Consider the following 23,280-nt stretch of genomic DNA (forward strand, 5'->3'; position numbering starts at 1 on the left):
ATCCTTAGAGAATGATGGGGGTGGGTATCCACACTTCGGGGAAACTCCATCTTTTATAGAAAGCATTCCGATTGGCACCTCAAGGGTTAAACGTTTGTCGCAGAGAAGGAGTATCAAGTAGCTGTTCCAGGAGGGGATAACCCCCAATTTAGAAACTGCCACCTTTAAAAGATAAGCCAAAGATACATTAGTTTACACTGCTTTCTATGAAAGGGAGAACTCCCGGTTCCCAGGGCGTATTCGCCTGGCTGTCCTCTATGTAATGTTTATATCAGGGCGCAGAGGGTCAATCACAGCTACTAACAACCTCAGAACACCACGAGATCATTGTAGTATAGATCCGTTTGACAATAACTCCGAGTTCATTCCGTCAGTCACATCAATCAAAAAGGAAAGTGTTTGATCTTATCATTCAGAGGCATCCCTTCTCCCTCCGCGTCCTAGCCCCTCCCCCTGTGCCAGTTTCCAGCTCCTCCACGATGCTTTGTGCAAGAAAGTGCAAGTTCCCCATTCTGGTCCTATTGATGTTCTCTTTCCCTCTCTTCCTGGCTCCCCCACCCACAAACCAAAGGAGCGGAGCAAATGGCCAGGGTTCTCCCCCAATGCCTGCCCCGCGCTTACGGGGAGGAGAGCGGGCGAGGGAGCGCGCATTCTGAGCAGGCGGCTCTGACTCCGACCACAGGCTGCTTCCCCAAGGCGGCTCCTCTCCTTCCAAACCGTGCGTCCCCTCCCCGGAGCAGCGGGCGGTGTGCCTCCAGTCAGCCGCATTTGGTATGCACGAGCACGGCTGCAGGCAGAGGGGAGGTGGCTTTCTCAAGGAGGTTCAGTGGCTCGGGCAATGCCACTTGACTAGTCTCCCAAGTTCCAGGAAGCCTCTGCCCTAATGGAATTTGCAGATGCGGAAATGACCAGGGGATGCCAGGGTCGCGGGGGACCGTTTATTTTCTAGGCGTTGCTCAGGTTTGCAGTTTCTGTTTCTCCTGGTGGAATTGTGAAGGGGGTCATGAATCAAACGGATGCTCCTCGACCCCTAAACTGGACCATCCGGAAGCTGTGCCACGCAGCCTTTCTCCCATCTGTCAGACTTCTGAAGGTACTGTAACTCGCTGCTTTGAATGGCTCTAATTGTGGTTTTTAGGTGTCCACACCCAACTTCGCACGTGGGCCGGGACACATATTTTGGGGAGCAGAAATGCATGCAGTCCTGCTTGACTCTGTGGCCCATGCCTGGAAAGAGGTTCTCAGTGCCCCTCAGCCCAGGGTGTCAGGGAGGAGAAGGTGGTCTGAGCCACATTGGAGAATGAGATTGTGGTTTTAGAGAATGGGCTTCCTGAGTGCTCCCCCACCCCTCCCAAATACCCCTAAAATAGAATTAATTAACTTCTTTGGGAAGGTGGGAGCAGCAGTGAGAGTGAAATCTTTTACTCCCCTGTGTTTGGCTCCAGGGTGTGTTTTTTTCCGGTCCCCTGGGAAGCCCTTCGACCCACTTTCCCTTTAAATGGAACCTGAGAGAACAAAGGATTCTCCTCATTATTTAAAAAGTCCTGTGTCCTTAGGTGGGTGCTCAGGTAAAGACAAACAATGAACCTCATCCAATTGTGACTTTTTTTTGGTGTTCTTTTAAAAAAACAGCATAATAATTTTAGTCTCCTAAGTGAAGTCAGTAGTGAGAAAGTATTGTTAAATATATCCTGAATGGTGCCTGGAGCTCTCTCTCTCAAGCTCCGAGTTACACAAAAGAATGGTACTACACCTGAGCTAGGACTGCTGCCATGTGTCTGCAGCTCTCCTCTGTCTGGAAGCAAATACATTAAAGATACTGAAAAGCCCTCACAACTCCATAATAATTTACCTTCATCATCTGCCTGTGGGGAGATAAATACAAATAAAATTTTAAAGGTGCAGAAAACAAATATTTTTCCCCAGAAAAGAGAACGTGGCAACATTTATTTGGGGAAAGTGCTAATCTCTGGATGTCCCACAGCCATTTGAAGTTAAAAAGGGGAGGCAAAGTTCTTAGTTCTCTTCTCCATATAAATATGATATTTTGATTTAATGACCACTGGACATTGAGTCCAGTCAGCCATAATGAAAGATTAAAGAATTGGCCCTGAATAAACTCCACTTGCAAGGTGTTTTGGTGTTGTTGTTGTTTTTCTTTCCTGGAGCTGTGTGTTGGTTGAGTCAGGTTTGTCAAGGGCAATTAGTTCTGTATAGCTAAGTGGCTTTTCATAATGGAGTATGTATTACCCACCTTCTGAGTTTCCCTTATTCTGTTCAACACAAACTGCCCCCACGTCCTGTACAAACTCCCATTATATTGTTGTCATGGTGATGGTTTGTTTCCCTAAAAGAGTATTTAGGAGGAAAAGCAGGTTTGGGGATGGGGAGTGGGAGAGAAGCTTTCTTGGATGTAATGGAACCACGTGTGTGATAGGGCATGAAAAAGAATGAGACTGGGGAACCAAGAAATAAATGAAGGTAAATTTCCCTCCAGAATCACTACTGAATCAAGCTCTGGGGCAAAGAATGTTTTGGCAAATCCAACTACGATTGTGAAAATTGATTCTAGCAATTTGATGTACAATGAGAAGCATTTTTCAGTTAAAGTTAGTCATTGGCTTCACCCCAAAATAATGTTTTTAACTTACACAATGAGCTTAACAGGTGTGTGTATATCATCCTCAATATATATTAATTAATTAATATTTTAGTTTTTTAATGGAAAATGTTATTCATCATTTACTTGTCACAAAACCAACAGAGAAGTACTTGTTTGAGGTAGATTATTTTCAGAAGACCTATCATCTTTTTAAATTGAAAGTACTGTCCATCCTATTTATCAGCAGACATTGTCAATACTACACCAATACTGTTGTTGGCGTACAGCTCAATCCTACCATCCTTGGTTAACATCCTTTATTAACATGGTGCTTTATAACAACCCATTCAGTAAAGGACATTAATGAGTATTCTTCCAATTCTTTCAGTTTCCAGCAGACAGGATGTATTTGACTAGAGAACTTCTTTTCCAAATGACATCTGGATTTTTGAAAGATCATAGCTATCCTAGGAGACTTCAGATATTGAGCATATTTCAAGATTTTAAAAAATGAAGAGATACCAAGTTCTTTCAGCAACACTTAGAAAGAAATGAAAACTGCTTTTGTATATGAGTAATTGCAATGTCGACATTCTGGATATGAATGTTATATAATTTCCCCCAACCCCCCTCTGGATTGTTGCTGTCTTATCTTCGCTTTGTTAGTCCCTATGCATTCTTGCCCGGCTTTTATATTTCAAGTAAAATGAAAGTTCCTGAATAATCATTTGCATCTTTTGATCAATATTTTCCCTGGTTTAGTCTAGAAGTTAAATATTTAATAACAATAATTCTTACTATTCTTCCCTTACTTTCTGCTCCCTTTCTCCCTTCACAATCTCTTATTCTAACTTCCTCACACTCCCACCCCCATGTTAATTTGATGGATGGATATTCTGTAGTCCATTGAAATCCTAGCCTAACAAACCAAATTCTCCTATTCAACAGGTATATTTTCTTCTCCTACCAAGCATTTTCCTAATGCCCTTTTCAGTGCCCTTGCTGGTCAGTAAGTGCAGTGAAGTCATGATGACATGATCAGATTTAGCTAAACCCAGATCACTCACCATTTCTGAGGGACTGGGCTCAAGCCAGTTTCCCTCCCTGTCTTTCCCTTGAAAATGTGTGTTTCTTTGCTAACTTTTTTTCAGTACCATGCTAATGTTCAGAAATGGCTTCCTAATTCTGTTTCCTGTATTTCTCATTTCCTAATAGAAACAGGGTACTAAAGAATCAGAAGGGGAAGGCCACTATCTGAAGCATGAATTAAACCTAATGAATGTTGGAATATACTGCATATTCCTTCTGAAACATCGCATGTGTTGTGTGGCCCATCTCTGAGCAAATTTTGAACATGCCAACCAACTCAAATTTCAAATTTGGGTTCGCATTTGGAAATAAGATTTGAAAACGAATTTCTGGACAGGCACATGCTGATAGCCAAAGGGCAGAAGCTGTTTTCTAACGGCTACATTTCAAAGAGGATTCTTTCCAAACTGTTTCTCCTTGGTTGTTTGCTTCATTCTTATGTGTTTCAAGATTTCATCTTACTATTAATCACACAAAAAGTCAAGTGTATTTCAGTGACAGCATACTCCATATTCATTATCAGAGCTGCCTCTGCCATTGTTTTACTTGGGAGATTTTATTCTGGTAACTTGTGTTGAATTATAAGATTAATCTTAGGGCAGAGAGCTTTCTTTGTATCGAAGGCTTGGTGGTCTTATTAAAGGGAAGCCTTTTCAAAAATAGGTTGCATTGGGGAAAAAGAAAGCTCTGTACTCGTAGCAGATTTTGTATACACATGTTAAAACCAGTTTGTTAATGAAGACCAAAAGATCAGTATGACTTTAGTATTTTCAGAGCTTTATGCTAAGAAATAATATAATTTTGCCCACTTTGAGCAATATCAGAAGGAGATTAAAGAAATTACATTCTGGACGATTAGGCCTAATCACGGGGTCCTAAATCTGTTGTGTTCCTAACCAGCTGTGAGACCTAGGGTAGGTTACATAACCTCTCTGTAGCTTGGTGTCCTTATCTTTAAAACGAAGGGTTTACATCTCAGCTTGACTTGGAACCAATGCTGTGATTCCCTGTGACGTAGGCTGCCATGCCTTGTGGGCACTGAAGAGCATGCTTTATTGGGGCTAAAAACAATTAAGCTGAATTAAATATTAAAATGGAAGAAGGACCAGAACAACCATCAGGGTTTAAATCATAGAGGGCTTTTTCAGCTAAACTAAGCCATTTGACTATTATCCTGAAAGCTCCAAGGTGCCAGTAAAGAGATTTGAGCAGGGAGGTGACGCCCCAATTCACATATTAAATACAATGTTCTGGGTGTAATGTCTAGAATGGATGGGAAATGCTGGGACTGAAAGCTAAGAGATTAGACTAGAAGCCTGGGGAACTAATGAAGACCTGGGCTAAGGCTATAGTAATGGAGGTAAAATAAAAAGGGCCTTGTTAAATTGATTGTCTGTGGTGGAAAGAAGAATATAGAGTAACTTCTGAATTTCTATTTTTGCTGTCTGATTGGATGGTGGTCCCACTGTCTGAGAATAAAGATCCTGAGAAGGAAGGACAGAACTTCTCACTTTGTGGTTCGTTCTTTAGCAAGCTAGAAAAGGTACAGGACTTACTTATTCTAATGAGACTGAGACCAATAAGGAACATAATTCCGCATCATTGATAAGTATGAGTTCCAGTGAATGTTTGATAGAGGACCCATTTGAAGTAAATCATATACAATAAGTAATATGACTTCTAATTTTCTTAGGTTGTACTTTTGTAACTTATACCCTGCCTTCTTATAAAACTACGCATAGTAAACTCCCCCTATTTTGGAATCCAATCAAACAACTCAGTTTTATTTTATTTTTTCTCTGTTCTCTCTTTTATGTCACCAAAGAAGGATTAATAAAAGTGAAGTGGGTAACACAAGGGAAATAATGGGAAGAGTAGTGATCAAGTTAAGCTACCAGATCACAAATTCTGCCAAGTACCTCTCTTTTCTACTTTTGTAATTCCTCATAATGGTAATCAATATCTGTTATATTGTCTCTTGAGCATAGCAAGGTCCTAACAACAAAATGAATTGGATCTGCCTTCTACAGTTGATGCCAGGAATTCCAGGAACTGACTTCCCTTTTGTGTTTTCTTAGAAAACAATTATATTGAGATTCATTTAAATTTGAGTTTTAAATGTATGACTTTCAAAATCTCCCTTACATTTATAAAATTCTGAGTCTTTACATGGCAGGTAAAATAATATCAATGAACCACATGCTAGTGAGTAGCACTTAAGTTTCTACTCTACAGCAAGAGTGGAAATACATATCTGATATATCTAGACATGCTAGTGAATGGTGGCAAGGAAAATCAGGGAATTTGGTATGACCAATTCCACTAAGTGCCTTAAAGATAGGAAACTTGAAGAACAAATTACTTTTAGTAAAATACAGTGTGTTGTTAGGCAAAATTTTAAGAGCCTAATAACAAAGAAACTTTTGTCCCTCCATCTCAGCACATCAGCCTCAGATTCCCTTTAACAAAATGAGAGAAAGAAAAGAAATTGTGCCCAAACGAAAACCCAGGAGAGAGAAAATTTATCTAGTGTGTTTCAAACAGTGGCTCTGACACAGAATGCTGAACAGTGACCTTGCAACTTGCCTTTCTGTGAAATGTTCCTCAGGCAACCTGAAGGAAATTCCTAAGGCAACAAAAACCTCCCTGTCCCTCTGGAGAGTTCTGTCTTCCAATGCCCTCTATTGTGGAAGAAAGAATGGGAGTGTGTGGTCCCTGGGGAATGAGGGAGGATGTAGCTGGGAGGTCCAAGTCCAGGGCCACTTGGCTCTGGGATGACTTGTGGAGTCACAGTAATTTGGGGCAGGGTTTGTCTCTAGGGAAAGAAATCTGCCTTCCCATGACTTCAGGCAGGGCAAGAGAACTGCCTCTGCCACAGTGGCTTTTCATCTCCCCCTTCTCTCCTTCTGTTGGGATAACTTCAGCTGGCTCCCAGCTCATCTACAGACAAGTAGATCATATCCCCTTTTCATCATCTAACATATAAAAAGAGTTTGAAAGACTGTGGCTAACAAAAGTGTTCAGTAAATGTTTATTGAAGAATCAAGGAATGAACAATCACGTGAATGATGTGTGAAATCCTAAGGATGCTTAGGAATCACTCAGGGAGCTTGTAAGCAAAGCAAACATTAAAGCCCACCCCCTGGGTGCTGACTCAGTAGGAAGGTGGTGGGCCCAGGACTTTGCATTTGAACAAGCTCTCCCAGGGATTCTGTTGCGAACAGCTCTTGAAAGCATTGAGAAAAGCTGCCATAGATTGAGCTGAGCTGGAGGGAAACTCCACTAAATGCCCTTTCTTATGCTGGCATCTGGGCAGAACAGCCCATGTGTTAGTCAAGAGTGAGAGCAAAAGGTTTTAAGTAAACAGTTCATGGGTTTTCAATCCTACCAGACCTGAGGCCCTGAACCTAACTGTCCCCTATACCTGGGCTCCTGAGCATTAGAGAGAAAAAACCAACATGATATAGAAAAATGTTAGTTACATGCAAACAAGTGGTTAGAATAAGATGGAACTTGGAGACATTGTAGAAAATAGGTCTACCTTTCATCTACCTTTCATCTAGCGTCAATATTCCACCTTTGTGTGGAAATTACCTAAAAATCGGTACAGCGGTCTGGTAGGGGATTTAATCATGAAAGGTTATTTACAGATAGAGAAGTAAATTCAGCTGCCCTGTGTTGGTTTATAGATGATATAACATCATAATTTTAAGTAATGTCCGTCCATATTCTTTTTATATTTTGTTTATTTATATATTTCTATATGTATTTTCATGATTTTTTAAATCAAGTGACATACAATATTAGATTTTTCTATCATATTGAATTTATATGGAGATATGATTGTGAACCAGAGCTTCCAAAGATAGTGTCCATGGTCAAGATTCTGCAGCATCCTATCTATGCCCCCCCCCCCTTTTTAAAAATATTTTTATTGATTTCAGAGAGAGGAAGGGCGAGGGAGAGAGAGGGAGAAACATCAATGACAAGAGAGAATCATTGATCGGCTGCCCCCTTCCCCGACTCCTACTGGGGATTGAGCCTGTAACCTGGTCATGTGTCCTGATCAGGAATCGAACTGTGACCTCCTGGTTCATGGGTTGATCCTCAACCACTGAGTCATACCAGCTGGGCTGCCTGTGCCCCTTTATCTAACATTCCCTGTGATGGCCCTTGGGATTGCAATGCTTACTCAAGTGCATGTCCCTTAAATTCCAATGTTACATGATAGTACTAAGTAAAAAGTGGCCAGTCTACTTGGGGGCCAAGGCCAAAGCAGCCACTGATGCCTACAATGAATGGGAAAGAACACTCCCATTCTTTCCTCCACAATAGAGGGCATCTGAAGACAGAGCTCTCTGGAGAGATAGGAGGGTGTTTGTTGCCTTAGGAAGTTCCTTAACTAAAGTTTGACATGCTTGCCCCTGTGATTGTCAGAAATTAAGGAAGAAAGGGATCAGGAGAGAGAGGGAGAGTAAGAGAAAATCCAGGGCTTACATTTGAAGTTAAAAGTAACTTTATAGCCCTATAATTTAAGCCTGGTTTGGCTTAGTGGATAGGCCTGTGGACCAAAGGGTACTGGGTTTGATTCTGGTCATGGGCATGTACCTCGGTTGTAGGCTCCTTTCTGGCTGGGGCCCTAGTCAGGCAGGGCTCGTGCAGGAGGTAACCAATCTATATGCTTCTCTCACATTGATGTTTCTCTCTGCCTTTCCCTCTCTCTTCCACTATCTCTAAAAAACATCAATGGGAAAATATCCTTGGGTGAGAATATTTTTTTAAAAAATTAACTTTATATTTGAAAATTTTAAAAAATAATACCTAGTATTGAATATTAAATATGGAAAATTGAGCTGAACAAAAAAATTTTGGCTCCTGAGTGCATAGGAAAGATATAATGCCAGAACTGATGGGGTAGGGTGGGGGCAGGTATAACAAAATACCTAGAAGGGGGACATTTCATTTTTATGTTTATCACATCAAATATATGTTCAGAAGCATTTAGGAATTCTGTTCCAACCAGTGGCTCTTCTCCACTTCCATTTTCAGAGGCATGTGCTTAAGACTTGCAGTTTAGGGATAGCATTGCTTCTCTTCCAAATAATTAACAATTTTTCAAGGTTTAATTAATAGACAGATGATAGGTAGATAGATAGATATAGGAAGGTAGAGGAAGGTAGAATTTTGTTGTTTATAAATCCATTAACAGCAGCATCTTATATATTGAACTAGAGGCCCGGTGCACGAAAATTCGTGCACTCAGGGGGGTCCCTCAGCCCGACCTGTGCCCACTTGCAGTATGGGAGCCCTCAGGGGATGTCCAACTGATGGCTAAGGCCCACTCCCCACAGAGAGTGGACCTACGCCACAGTCTGGCCTCCCTCTGCAGGAGGTGACTGGCGGGCCAATCAGGGGACAGCAAGGGCTGTGATTGGCCGCCCCTCCCTCAATTGCGCCACGGCTGCCCATGGCCTTCCTCTATGGGAGGCAACCCTGGCAGGCCTATCTGGGGACAGTGCTGGGTGGTCCCGCCCCGAATTGCCCTACTGCTGCTGCTGCCGCCCATGGCCTCCCTCTGCCTGGAGGTGACCAGGCAGGTGATCGGGATGGTGCCGGCCCCCATCACTCCGCCAAGGCTGCTTGCCACCACCCCCCATCCCATCGCCATCCCCTCCATCTGCCCACTAGCATGCACCTTGGCTGGCCTGGCAAAACCTGCTCGCTGGCCCCGTCCCCTGCTGACCGGTCAGTCCGCCGTTCGGTCGATTTGCTTATTACGCTTTTATTATATAGGATTGCTTTACTTGGAGGGAGATTTATCCACCAAAATGAGCTCTTGAAGGAGTGTTTTTCAAGGTGTGGTCCTACATTTTAACAGGCAACCCAGATGAGTGTTATGCATTGTATTATTTGAGAGTATCTCTTCTGAAGTGTGACACTCAGTAAAGACATAAACTCATTAAAATTACAGCATGACCACATTCAGTATCTGATTTTTATTGTTAAAAATTGAGCACCCAATATCTCTTTATCAATCTATATAGGCTCATAATGTTTCCACATCTTGAAAGTCCCCATACTCACAGAACATTGAATTACTTCAATAATTATTTTTAAGGGATCATGCAGGAAAGCTAATTTAGGTGATAGGAATGTGTAATGGGTAGATAATATCCTAGATTAGGAGAAAAGATGGCACATTAGCCTTACATGGTGGTGGCTGAAGGCAGAAAAACAAACATTGCAGCAAAGAAAGAGCACTAAGTCTGTCTCCTGTCCTAATTGTTTGGCTATTGCTGAACTAAGCAAGCTCCTTTACACTGTTCCTTTTCCTCCATACCTTCTCCCGATTATTACAATCACCCATTCAACCAAGTTGCCCCACCTGGAAAACCTGGGCTAATACCATTTGCTTTGTTTGCTTTCATCCCTGTGTAATCAGCCAAATAGTTCCATCAGGTTTCCTCATAAATATGTCTCTGATCCACTGCCTCTGTCTAGTCCTAGTTCCTAACATCAGTCTCTCTTTTTCTTGGGCCCCAAAGCACTGCAGCTGTCTAAACTGATCCTTCCACAGCCACCAGAATGGTTCACTGAAAATGAAAGCAAGACCAGGATGCTCTCAGGCTTGACATTCTTCACTTTTCCTCCTTCTGTGGAATAAAATCTAAGCTCCCTGCTATAGTATGTAAGACCCTCTGTGGTCTGTTCTCTGCCTTCATATTTTGTTTTTCCTTTCCTCAAGTCATGAAATTCCTTTAAGCTGGGCATTTTACGCAAGCTGTTTTAACTGCCTGGAAAAATCTGAACCACAGCTGCTTCTACCTAATCCAGGGTAGATAAAAAAATAGGCTTATAGTTGTTTGTATGGAAAATAACACCAATAATTGATAATGATAATAATACAAGAACGAACTCTGTGTTTCATAGACTCACAAATGTAAACCTACTTTGCCTCACTCTGCACTTCATCTGTTCCCCAAATTGAAAAATGAGTTAAGGAATTGAACCAATAATTACTACTCAGTAAAAGTGATGCAGAATGGAATATGTACTCAAAGAAGAAACTATAAGTAGGTAGCACCAGATGTCTGCTTTGAAAATATTTACTGAAAAAGGTTGAAATTACCTCATCTATTAATTATGCTGGTTGAAAGATTATTCCTTAATTTAGTGCTCTAAGAGACTTTAATATATTACCTTTAATAATGGTGTTGGCTGGGTTATACTGTGAAGTAGATAAAATACTACTAAAAGAAAAACTATACTGTTACACTTGCTGAGCCTTTCTTGATTCATCCTTTAAATATGCCTTTTGCAAATGTCTAGAGATAGCCATCTAGACACAATCCTATAGAAGCATCTTGGCATTTCCACTTTAGGATAAATATGACTTAGGATGTTTTTATGTTTTAGCATTAGGTTATTTTGCTGTATCAGGTATCATGGATAGAAGTCAAATAGAAGTCTTAGTTTATTATGTTCCCATTGGGAAGAAAGTTGACCAAAGTCAAAATAAATTTCTTATGGAAGAAGTCAGAATCACTAGAAAATTACCGTACTACATGTTGGTTAAGATTTATGATAAATATGACTGGAAAAAGTAAATAATTAATTTTTGGCATAATCTCCATGCTTATTCATCTCCTTACCGGAAGAAAGAAATGAACAAAAATATTTCAAAGAACGAGCTCTCATACAGACATCCATAAAAAATATTTGCTCCATAGTGCTAGTTCATGAATAAATGATGGCTTGAACATTTAGGATCTGATGGTTTAATTTGTAGAGTTTTACAACCTCAGCACTCTGACATTTTGAACTGAATAAATATTTGTTGTGGGGCTATCTGTCTTGTGTATTGTAGTTCATTTAGCACTATCTTTGGACTTGATCCACTAGATACCAGGAGTACCTCCCTGCCATCTCCCATTGAGATAACCAAAAATGTTTCAAGACCTTGACAAATATCCTTTGGGGGGCAAAATCATCCCCAGTTGAGAACCACTGCTTTAAGCATTTCCCCTTGAAGATGTATTTTAAGAAGTGGGTAGGCAATTGATTTTACTGGAAACCCAATACACACTTCCTAGTGATGTGTGCCTTTAGACACACTATTTTTTATTTTACAAAAGACTGAAATTTAACATACATTTGTTCACTAAACACAGAAAGACTAAAGGATTATTTCTCATCTTATTGTCAATCATCTCTTATAAGAAAATTGAATGTGGCCAATTTCCCTGAAAATGTTTGTTTTATATATTATTGCTTTGTAAATTAGAGCGGAGAATATGTTTATTTGATTGACATATCAAGTGGCATATTCAATTTTTACCAGTATTTTGTCCTATAACTTCTATTTAGAGCTATTAAAAATAATATAATATAAATTCATTTCAATGAATAAATGATGAAAATATTTTACTTTATCAAGCTGAATTTTTTGTATGACATTACCTCATGTGAGCAAAGATTTTAAGGTAAATCCAGTAATTAGCACAAGGAGGCTATATATTTTAATTTAAAAATTAATATAATTAAAGCTCACTTTTATTAAATTCAGCATAAGTTGAACAGAAATGATGCAAAGCAAATAAACAGAATTCAAGATGTCTTTTGTAATAATTTGAACTTAGGGAATATGTTGTATTTATGTACAACTAATTATATTTGTAGTTATAGATTGTATTAGGGTTCTCAAGAGAAACAGAACCAATAAAATGTGTTTATATACTGGTATGTACATAAATAAATCAAGAGATTTATTTTAAGCAATTGGCTCAAATGAATGTGAAGGTTTGGCAAGTCAAAAATCTGATGGTGGAGATGGCAGGCTGGAGACTCAGGAAAGTGGCAGTTAGAGACCAAAGTTAGTCTGCTGTAGAACCAGAAGTAATCACTGTTGCAGATGAAGTCAAAGGCAGTTTTCTGGAGAATTTCTTCCTGCTCCCGTGAGAGCCAGCCTTTTCTTCTCTTTAGGCTTTCAACTGATTAGTTGAGGCTCACCCACATTGTCAAGGGCAATCTGCTTTACTCAATGAACTACTAATTTAAAGGCAAATCTCATTCAGATACACCCACCCAGAATAACCAGAATAATGCTCAGTCACATAGCTGGGCACTGTGGCCTAGACAAGCTGACATATAAAATTAACCATAGATCGTTATTACAGTTATATGGAAATTACTGTTTTAAATGTAAGTTTGTTTGCAAATGAGAGAAATATAGTCATGCTAACTTAAACGTTTTCCTCTAAGACTAATCTTTAGGATATTCAGTAACTGGAATGGAAATACAGGAAGACACATAGGGATCCAGATTTCTGTTAGGGGTTCCTGGAGTCTCTTTGCTTATCTCCTCTATATTGTTGTTTTTCTTTGTAGACCAACTTCCTCTATTACTCTGTATTCCACTGCCACCTGCCACAGTGTCTAGTTCTATATGATCTTGCAGTTGCATTCCTTACATCTCACCAATGTGTCTCTCCCATACTCTTCAGAAATCTCATTTAGCTGGGTTTGGTCAGATATCCACTCTTGCCTACATAGCTAAGGTCAGGGAAATTGAATCACCAGATTAGATATGGCCACTGAGACCCATTTGTAGGTAATGTGGATGGGAGCAGATTCTTTTAGCAAGGATGTAGGCATCATGCTTCACTAATTCAATTAGCATGAATCCCCTAGACACACAATAGCTTAATGGTTCTGGAAGCCACCCAGACCTAAAAGGTGCTGCAAGTAATCCAAAACTAAGATGTCACTCAGCAAGTGAAGATAACCAATTTGTATGCACCCTTTATATAACAGGAGGAAATGGACTCCAACTACAGAACGTGATTTTAGGGGTACTGTAAAGACAATATTTCTGATAAGAGGCATAGAGAGCCTGAAAAAATAGTAGGTTCTCCTCCATTCAGTATGAACCCACTGAATTCAAGAGGAGATGCTTTTGGAGTTCCACTACAAGAAGGTGTGATAGGCTCCAGTGTCCCCTTAAATGCCTCCTTGAGTTCCCCCACTGTTTATGGTTTCACCACTGCTGAGAGGTCCTGTGAAGCTTTTTTTTTTTTTAAAGTAAATCTTTATTATTCAGATTATTAAAGATGTTCCTCTTTTTTCCCCCCATAGCTCCCCTCCACCTGGTTCCCACCCCATGCCTTTACCCCCTGCCACTGTCCTCAGCCATAGGTGTAAGATTTTTGTCCAATCTCTTCCCGCACCCCCGACACCCACTTCCCCCCGAGAATTGTCAGTCTATTCCCTTTCTATGTCCCTGCTTCTATTATATTCACCAGTTTATTCTGCCTTAATTTTTAGATTCACTTGTTGATAGATATTTATTTGTTGTCACTTTGGTGTTCATAATTTTTATCTTTACCTTTTTCTTCTTATTCCTCTTCTTACCGAATATCCTTCAGCATTTCATATAATCCTGGATTATATGAAATGCTGTGAAGCTTTTAATGGGTTTTGTCAACTCTTCTTGCTGAATGAAACTGCACCGTCCCAATTTTAAATCCCTGAGAAAAGAATGCAAAATAGCACATTGTTTAGAAGTGGTAACTTTGAAAGTAAACTGGATATGAGAAATTTTATGATTTTAAAAAAATTAACCATGCTTAGAGGAGTTCCGTATAAGAGAGATTGTTTTAATCAGAATAATCCTGTTTCTGTCTATGTTCTTTTGAAGGGGAAAAGTTCATACATGTTAATGCTATCAAAAAGAGTATTGTTTTATTTTTAGTTGTACAATAATGCACAAATCAAAACAGGAATATAAAATTAGCTTGTCTTCCACATTCATTTATTCATTCTTCATACGCATATTTGTTCTACCGTCATCTATTGCCATGTGTCAGAAACAGTGCACAGGTGCTAGAAATTGAAAGATGGAAAATAGTAGGCCTCCAATCAAAAGGAGCTAATAATAGACTTAGGGAAACAGACAAGCAAATTAGTAAGGGCATGATGGCTTGATATGTTTTCAGGTTGGTGAGCATAGATAAGGGAGACCAAAGTAGCCTGGGAGTTACTAGAAAAGGTAACTTTTTATCTGAATGTTGAAGGCAATACCTCTGGGAAGTTGAGGAAGAAAGAATATTCCAGATAAATAGAGTGGCATTTACAAAAGCAAGGAGGCACCCTGGAGAGTATAGCTCCTGGAGAAAGTCCCGTGAGGGAAGCTGTACTATCAGTGTAAAGGGAACATTGTGGTGAGCAGTGGTTGAGGAGAGTGATGTGAAGCAAGGACTGTTTCTGGGTGTGGGTGTGGGTATATATATGTATGTATTATTCTCGTGTACAGCTCGTACTCAACAGTCTGCCCAGTTTAGGCTGCTCCAGTTGAAGTGTAATGCTGCCGCCTCCTCACCCTCTGCCTCAAAGCTCTGGTGATGGCACCACTGGCCCCAGCTGTGCAAGTGCAGAGGCGAACCCAGATTTAACAGTCATATAGGAATTGCTCAGCAGCTGCAGAATGCTCTAGGAAGAGGGTTACACTGTAGAAGGGATCGTCCCCCCTCCCCCGTTTTTGTTGTTGTTGTTGTTCTTTTTTCTTTTTTTTATGCCTCTGGCAAACTCATTTTTCATATCCAAACAACTTTGTAAACTGCCTCATTATGGAGAAGTGTTTTCTACATTTAAAAATGCCCTCATCTAGGGTGATAATGGCCTTATGAGAATTATAGTAAACAAAAGCTCTGGCACAAGACTTCCTTTTGCTTTGGATTGCTACAAAATGTTAGGCAAAGGGAATCATGAGCTTACTTTTCAGTTGTCATTATGGCATATCACTGTGCTGAAAGCATATGTGTGCATTCAGATCTGTCCCCATTCAACTAATGAACTCTAGATATCAAGACAGTTTCTCTGGGATGGTCATCCTCCACAATCTTGTAAAAGGCTCTAATAGGTAAACTACTCAAGTGAACTTTTGAACATCATCAAGAAAACTTCCTTAACCTAAGGTAGACTTACATACTATAAAATTCATGATTTTTAACTATACACTTTATTATTTTTTAAAGCCTCACCTGAGGGTATGTTTATTAATTTCAGAGAGAGCGAGAGGAAAAGGGAGAGATCAAAATAAGAGAAACATTGATCAGCTGCCCCCCATATGTGCTCTGATGGGGGATTAAATACAAAATCTGGGTATGTGCTCTGACCAGGAATTGAACCCACCACCTTTTGGGGTAGGGTGACACTCCAGCCAACTGAGCCACCAGCCACGGCAGCTCTATGATTTTTAATAAATGTAATCACCTATGTGACCACTACATTTATCAAGACATGTTAATTTACATCAACCTAAAAGGTTCCCTGCTGCCCTTTCCCAGTTAATACCATCACGATCACCACCGCTCAAGGTAACCACTGTCAGGCTTTTATCACTTGATATTACCTTTGTCTGAGTTAGAATTTTGAATAGATGGAATCGCACAGTATGTACTCTTGTGTCTGGCTTCTTCCATTCAACATAATATTTCTGTGATGCATCCATTTTGTTTTGTCTATCATTTTGTGTAATATCACGTTGTATGAGTATACCATACTGTTTTATCTTCTTTTCTATTGAGGATATTTGGGATATTTCCCATTTTGTGCTCCTATGAATAAAGGTGCTATGAAACTTCTTGTGAATGTATGCACTCATTGTTTTGATACATACCAGAGATGGGATTGCTGCATTAAAGTGTAGGCATATATTTGACCTTAGCAGAAACTGCCAAAGAGTTTTTAAAAATGGACATATCATTTTATATATCCCATAATACAACATATGAGAATTTCAGTTGTTTCATATTTTCACCATAATTTGTCTTTCTTTTTATTTTAATTTTAGCCATTCTGATGAGTGTATTCTATTGTGTTATAATTTCCATTTCCCTGATGAGTAATGAGATCTTTAATTTCACATGCAAAAATATTTGTAAAAAATAGTAACAATAGCAAAAAAATGTATGGGTAAAGCTGAGGAAAGAGAGAAAGAAAGTGGACTTTTATTGAACTGTTATTGTAGCTAGAAACCAATATTCATGATTTATATCCTGTCAATCTTTAATAATGAGGTAATATTATCTCCAGTTTGCAGATGAGAAATTTGTAATTGAAAGATGTTAAATAAAGTAAAGATGGTAATGATATTAATTACTTTGCGATGTAGTTGGGAGAAACAAAGGAGTTTAACATGAGGAAGTTCTACAACATGTTGGCTCTATCACTAGGGATGGATCCACGTTATTGGTGATGGAAACCCTTGAAAAGTTGGTTAATGAGTCCAAATATTGACAGAGCTTGATTTGGGTAGAGAGTGTCTACATTTCAGAAAGAGGACATACATAGCCTGTCATTAACTGAGTGATGGATGAATTCACTGTTTCTATCAAACTTTTCAGACATATCCTTTGCATGAGGTGTCATAGTGAGTCCTGGAAATACAAACTTGTATAGTTATTATTGTCAGCTTTCATGGCATTGAAGAGAAGAAAAGAATGTCTTTGTAAGTGTACTCTGTCCTCTCAGTCCATTATATCTAGTTCCTTAATCATTTAAACTTAGACCACACAGGGTGCTTTTGAAGACTTACTTGCTTCCAGGTCTCTACAATTAGCAAGATCTTTAAGTTTGGGACAAGGTTTTTGTTTGTTGTTTGGTTTTTTGAGGTTCCTTGCAAGTAAATTTCAAAGATTACAGTTACACAAATTACTATGCCAGTATTTCTTAATTGTTTTTTACAGCTTTGGCTTCTGAAATCTCAGACTTTATTTGGCAGGCTTCTCAGATACATAGTCATATTTTGACCTCATTGACTTGACTAATTTTCACAGAATACTCAGGTGATAGAGAGAATATACTCCTCACTTTGTTCTAAGGTTCCTATTTAACTTCTAATTTTTAATAATTTTTATTTTATAAGAAAATTTAATAGGGGCATTTACTTTGGTTACAATCAGAATTCAATAGAGAAATTCAACATGTGATTTATAAGGGATAGGTATTTTTAAATGACCAAAGTTGTTATCCTCTTTACTTATTTACATCCTTCTTATGTCAAAGAGGACTTGAGGTCATAATATCTTTACTTAAAACTAAAAAAAAAAAACTTCTTTGATTTTTGTCAAAAATTTTTACAATACCTCAGAATTCTGTTAAAATACAAATTTTGGGAGAGCATAAGTACTGGTTTATTAGAAAGCAGTGAAGCACAGGTGCTGACTGAGACCCATAAATCAGTTTAACTCAATAAATATTCTTTAGCATTTCCTATGTTTCAATAAAGGTTTAGCAATACCAAATGAAAATGACATACTCTGTACATTCAAGGATCTGATAAACTGTTGGGAGATATTGACCTGAACAATTAATCATAATGTTTCCTAAAAAAAATATGATCGAAACATATTCCAGATATTATAAGAGAAGTGTGTGAAATAACTAATTTTGCTTGAGGAAAAAGGAGCCATAAAATTCATATTTAGATTGTACAAATCTTAAAAGATGATTCAGCAAGAAGAGAATGAGGGAAAGGACAGTCCAGGTGGAAAACAGTGCATGTAAAAGCACTGTGGTGTGAACGAGTATGGCCTGTTGGGTGATTCGGAGTTGATCAGTGTAGCTAAGTAGGCTTGAGGGGAAAGAAGGCAGTGTGGCAGCAGCTAGGATAGGAAGTAAGAGCCTCTTTTGCAATGTCAGTACTTTGAATTTTACATCTTAAAATGTTTTCTAAAATATTCTTAGGGGGGGAAATGCATTCAACAAATATTTACAGAAATCAGCTATGTGGTAGTCAGAACTAGGGACTAGGACCACAATAATGAATAAAAATTTATTTCCAGCTCTCCAAAATCTCAAGACCAGCGTAGAAATAATGGACTGGTGGTTCTCTTTACTTAATGGAAAGGGAGTGGAGAGTATAAGGGAGGGGCCTTCATTTCCCATTGTCTTTAAAAGAACACATTTCATTTACTGCCAAGATAAAATTACTCGTGTTGGCAACCAAAAATTTAATGTACCTCTAATGTTATTTTTTATTTTTCTTTGGTATGGAGGGACTACTTGCAATATATTTGAAGAGAAAAATTCATGCTAGAACTCTACTCACAGATTTGTTGTTCAAAGCGTACACATATCCTTCTAAAAGGAGTTAGTCTTGATTTAATTGCTGCTTCTGAGCAGCCCAGAGAGAAAGCTGTTGGAGTTTGCAGGCCTTTACCAGTTTTGTTATCAATAATACAAGATATGGATGCTTAAATGTAGCTTTCTCACAGGGGAATTGCTGTCACAGGAGCCAATGACCTAAATTGTCTTTTGAACATCAAACTTCCTAAAGGGAAGAGGACACATCTGCCCGTTGAATATTAAACTAGTGACTAAACTGGGTCAGAAAGGCTACAAAGAGCTCATTTGCAATGTTCTGTTTGCTTCCTCCCAGGAAGTGATGTTTTGAGTGTTCATTACTTTGAAGAAACTAGTTGTATTTCCTGTACAGATTGCTTCTGCTGGATGATGTGTTTTATGATATTTAAACTTTATCTTTGACAATATAGAACTGTGCCTATTTTTAGGTTTCCTTAACTGAGTTTGAACTAATTCTTTGGGAATTACTCATCCCACCCTACCTGTGTTTCCCCACTTTTCTCCTCCATATCTGTCTTCAATTACACACAAACACACAATTCAAGCCCCCCTTTAGTTGTTAGAAACAGTCTTGACAATTGTTTGAGACCACTTCAGCAGATTTTCTTACATTAGCTTCCTTGGTAGAAGGAAGTCAGTGAGGACTAAGAAAAGACTCTTGAGTTGAGTGACACAGAGGATCACGGGTGACTAAATAAAGAGCTATGGTAGGGTGATCAAGGAACAAAAATATCCAAGACTATCTCAAGAGCAGAGATTATATCTTATTTCTATTTTATTCCATGACACATACAATGAAGTTCTAGATGCTTGTATGTTTTCTGAATGGGTAAGTAAATGAGTAGGCAGGAAGTGAAGGCAATGGGTATACTATTTCAAGAGGATAAACATTGGAGGAGAAGAAATAGTGGGTTAGCTTCAGATGGTTACATGGTCCCAGAGGAAAGGTATACAGATGCTCCTCACCTTACATTGGGTTATGTCTGATCCCCATTGTAAATTAAAAAATCATACATTGAAAATGCATTTAATACACCTAACCTACCTCACATCATAGCTTATCCTCGTCTTCTTTAAATGTGTTTAGAACACTTGCATTATCGGGATGTAACCCCAAGATAAGTTAAGGAGCATCTATAATTGCCTTCCTTTTCTTGTTGTCACCAGAAGCAGAAGACACAGATGGGCATTTTGTAGACATGATGGATGCAAAAACAAAATATTCAAAAAAAAAAAATGCTGGCAACACAGTGCAATGTAGAGTGTTGGGAGCTGTGGCTCATGGCCACAGCCCAGCATCACGACAGAGTATTGTGCCACATATTGCTAGCCCTAGAAAAGATCAAAATTCAAAATTCGAAGTACAGTTTCTATTGCATGTACATTGTTTTTGTACCATTGTAAATTCCAAAAATTAAAAGTTGAACAGAAGTCGAACGCCATCTGTATTTAGCTTTTACACACAAGAAAAAGCAAGTAGAGAAAAGATTTAAAATTCAAACATGATTTAAGAAAAAAAAAAAAAGATCATTCGAAATCAGAGGCAAGGAGTTTTCCTTGGAAAGAAGTCTGCCAGTGGGCACACAATAAATATTTGTGGAGTAAGAAATGACACTTCATCTTCTAAAACAGAAATAAGATTGGCTAACAGTACACATTTTGATGTAGAAGGAAAAGAAGTTGGAGGGACTTATGCTTTAATCATTTAAGACTGCTGGGGTCCAACCCCAGTGGGTCCAGGGGTCCCCAAAGGTGTGGACGGAGTCGGAGAAGGAGGAATGACATGGAGACAGCCTTCAGTTGATCAGCAGCCTAGTCAGGACCTCTAGCCAGGATCTCCAGCCAAAGTTCTGGTCAGGATATCCAGCGAAGTTCTGGCTAAGTTCTGGTTTTTATTGTCTTGTTACATCTGTATTTATACCAGTCGATTTTAATCCTGTCAATTTCTATTGCAAAGGTTAGGGCGTTTCTTATCTCCATTCCAGGGAGTAAAGATTATGTAGCTTAAGCATGATTGTTTGTAGTTAAAGTGATTAACTACCCGCCTGGCACTTAGTTAAGGGGTTTTATCCCCTCCCTAACTTCAGGGAAAAATCCCTACCTATGGAAACAACCTTTCTCGGAGAGGCGACCTTGGTTAAAACACGTAGTGCTAAGGGGAGCAAACATATTAAGAACAGTATGCTATATACGCCAGGTCCCTTGAAACATATGCTGTGCAGATGTTTCTTTCCTGCAGCGACTGTGTCAAGCAGCAAGGATGGACTGGCTTCCGGCATAAGACAATTGTAAAGATTTAGGAAATGGCTGCTATATGCCAGGTATCATGTTACATACACATGTCATTTTATGTAATCCTTGCCATAAATGTACAAGACAGTGGAGGGTAGTATTCTGGTCATTTATAGTTGGGGGAACAAGATTTAATCTTACAGTGACCTAGATTAGGGGAATGATTGTAGCTGAGCTAGGGTTTGAACTTAGAGACTCTGCCTCCAGAAGCTATCACTGCCTGATATTAAACAAACGAGACTAGAGGCTTGGGAATTTTTTCCTTCTAATTGTCCAATGTTTCTTATTTTCTCATCTTATGAGTCTAATGCTATGTGAATTATATACTCATTAAGCTGAAGACATTGACTTGGTGTCTTTTTATTCCTCAGTGGCTAATAGAATGCCTGGCTCATTATAGTCAATTGCATATTTGTTAGTTAACTAATTTGTTAATCAAAGGAGTTAAAGTTCGGGGTATGAAAATTAGAATTTGTAAGTCTGAAAGGAATTAATTTTTAGAAAACAGAATAAAACAAATATATTAATCCCTCTGTAAAGGAAATGATGATACCTCCTTCCTAGGGTTGTTATTAAGATCAAATAAAGTAACTCACAAAGAGCACTTAAAGACCTACAGATAGTAAATGCTCAATAAATGCTAGCTCTTATTCTTTGATGTTGAATGAAGGAAAGGGAGCGTAGACTAATAATACAAATGCAGCATAGATCTTAGGTGAAGCCTAAGTTGTATTTTCTATCCCTGACATGTGCATAGTCAGCACAATGGGTTTGCCCTAGGCTTCTTGGGAAAGGACTTTTCTAAAGGTGCAATCACACATAAGCTTGGATCATCATAAGTGGCGAATGTGGTATGTAGCATTGTACATTTCAGGAGGCAGGGCTTATGCATTAAATATAGTGGGGAGAAGGAGGAGCTCTTTTCCTTTAAAGTACCCGAGATATTGACAGTACCACCTACCATTGTTTTAGGTATCGCTTCCTGAATGGTGAACCTAGAGGTAGTGATACTTCTGAGATGCTGTCACAGGTTCACTGACCACTCAGATCTCCAGGGGACCACAAGACCATCTATGGACAAAATTTTAGGAGGATTAGAAAACCCTCTGGTTGAGGTTAGAGACAGAGAACTGTGTTATATCTTCCATGTCAGAGTAGTCAGGGGAACAGGAATCATATAGAATTCTAGAGAACTGGTTATCTGGTCCAATTTTCTTCCTTAACGTGTGGTCCAGATTTTCTAAGTGATGCTCCTAAGATCACCTGCAATAAAAATTTATTTAACAGTTTGAGTGACAGGGGAGCATTCACCACTGCATAGGCCCATTGCCTACCAGCATAACGGAAAGTTTCACTGAGCTGAAAAATATGTGAAATCGGTTGCATTAAACCAGAAAACATTAGTATGAACAACCAGGAAGCCTGGTTTGTTTCCCCACACATATCTGCTCCGTTATCTCTCCTTAAGGGTTGCTAGCTAATTGATGACACAAAACAGACTTTCTTAACTCCTACACACTAAATCAACTAATGTTGAGAAGTCACTAGGTTCACACTAAGAACCATTGATTTCTAGTCCTTATTTTTAGTTGTTGCTGTATTTTTCTTTTGGTTACTTTTGGTTTGGGATTATGTTATAATGTGACAATAACTGACATGATCCATAGACTTTATAAAGGGGCTAATGGGAGATTAATAAACATATTGCACATATCCCAGTGTTCACCACAGAGCATCGGTATGCAGTGGTATACTCTCATGGTATGGGCAATCACCAAAGAAGCCAGGGTAGTACTGGGTGGATTTTTGCATTCTCTTTTCTGCTGCTGTATAGCAGGATGTTCATGAGTGTCCTAAAAGGGGTTAAGGAGCTTTGCTATCTGCATCTTTCCCTTACTGGGCTGATCTAATCCTATATCCCTTACTTTCCCCACATTTCTAACTTCATGCCATCTGTGTTATTTGGCAGCTGCTAGTTAAATCCAAACTGCCCCCTGACCCCTACATCTACCAGTTGGGGTAAAGCTGGAAATACTTCATTTTTTGGCAATGTTTTTCAAAACCATAATTGGATTTTTTCTTACTGATGATGTTGGGATAATCATCTTGCTTCTATATGGCACTCTTGTCACTTGGACCTATGTTTATAGCTC

At 39.1% G+C, this 23,280-nt stretch overlaps 1 protein-coding gene across 7 annotated transcripts in view; it reads left to right on the forward strand.

Annotated features, from left to right (window-relative positions):
- TRPM3 (transient receptor potential cation channel subfamily M member 3) overlaps window positions 1–23,280 on the forward strand; it is a 773,499-nt gene that overhangs the window by 332,113 nt on the left and 418,106 nt on the right. The window contains exon 1 of one of the 7 annotated variants that reach the window (XM_070431514.1): window positions 902–1,093. The exons of the other annotated variants lie outside the window; for them this stretch is intronic. Within the exon in view, the coding sequence (XP_070287615.1) occupies window positions 1,004–1,093 (90 nt within the window). The 5' untranslated portion in view covers window positions 902–1,003. Of the gene's footprint in view, window positions 1–901; window positions 1,094–23,280 lie in introns of those variants that run through there. 7 annotated transcript variants of the gene reach the window in all.

Source organism: Myotis yumanensis, unplaced genomic scaffold (assembly GCF_028538775.1).
Source record: "Myotis yumanensis isolate MYYU_CA2020_CCGP unplaced genomic scaffold, mMyoYum1.0.hap1 SCAF_12, whole genome shotgun sequence".
NCBI lineage: Eukaryota > Metazoa > Chordata > Mammalia > Chiroptera > Vespertilionidae > Myotis > Myotis yumanensis.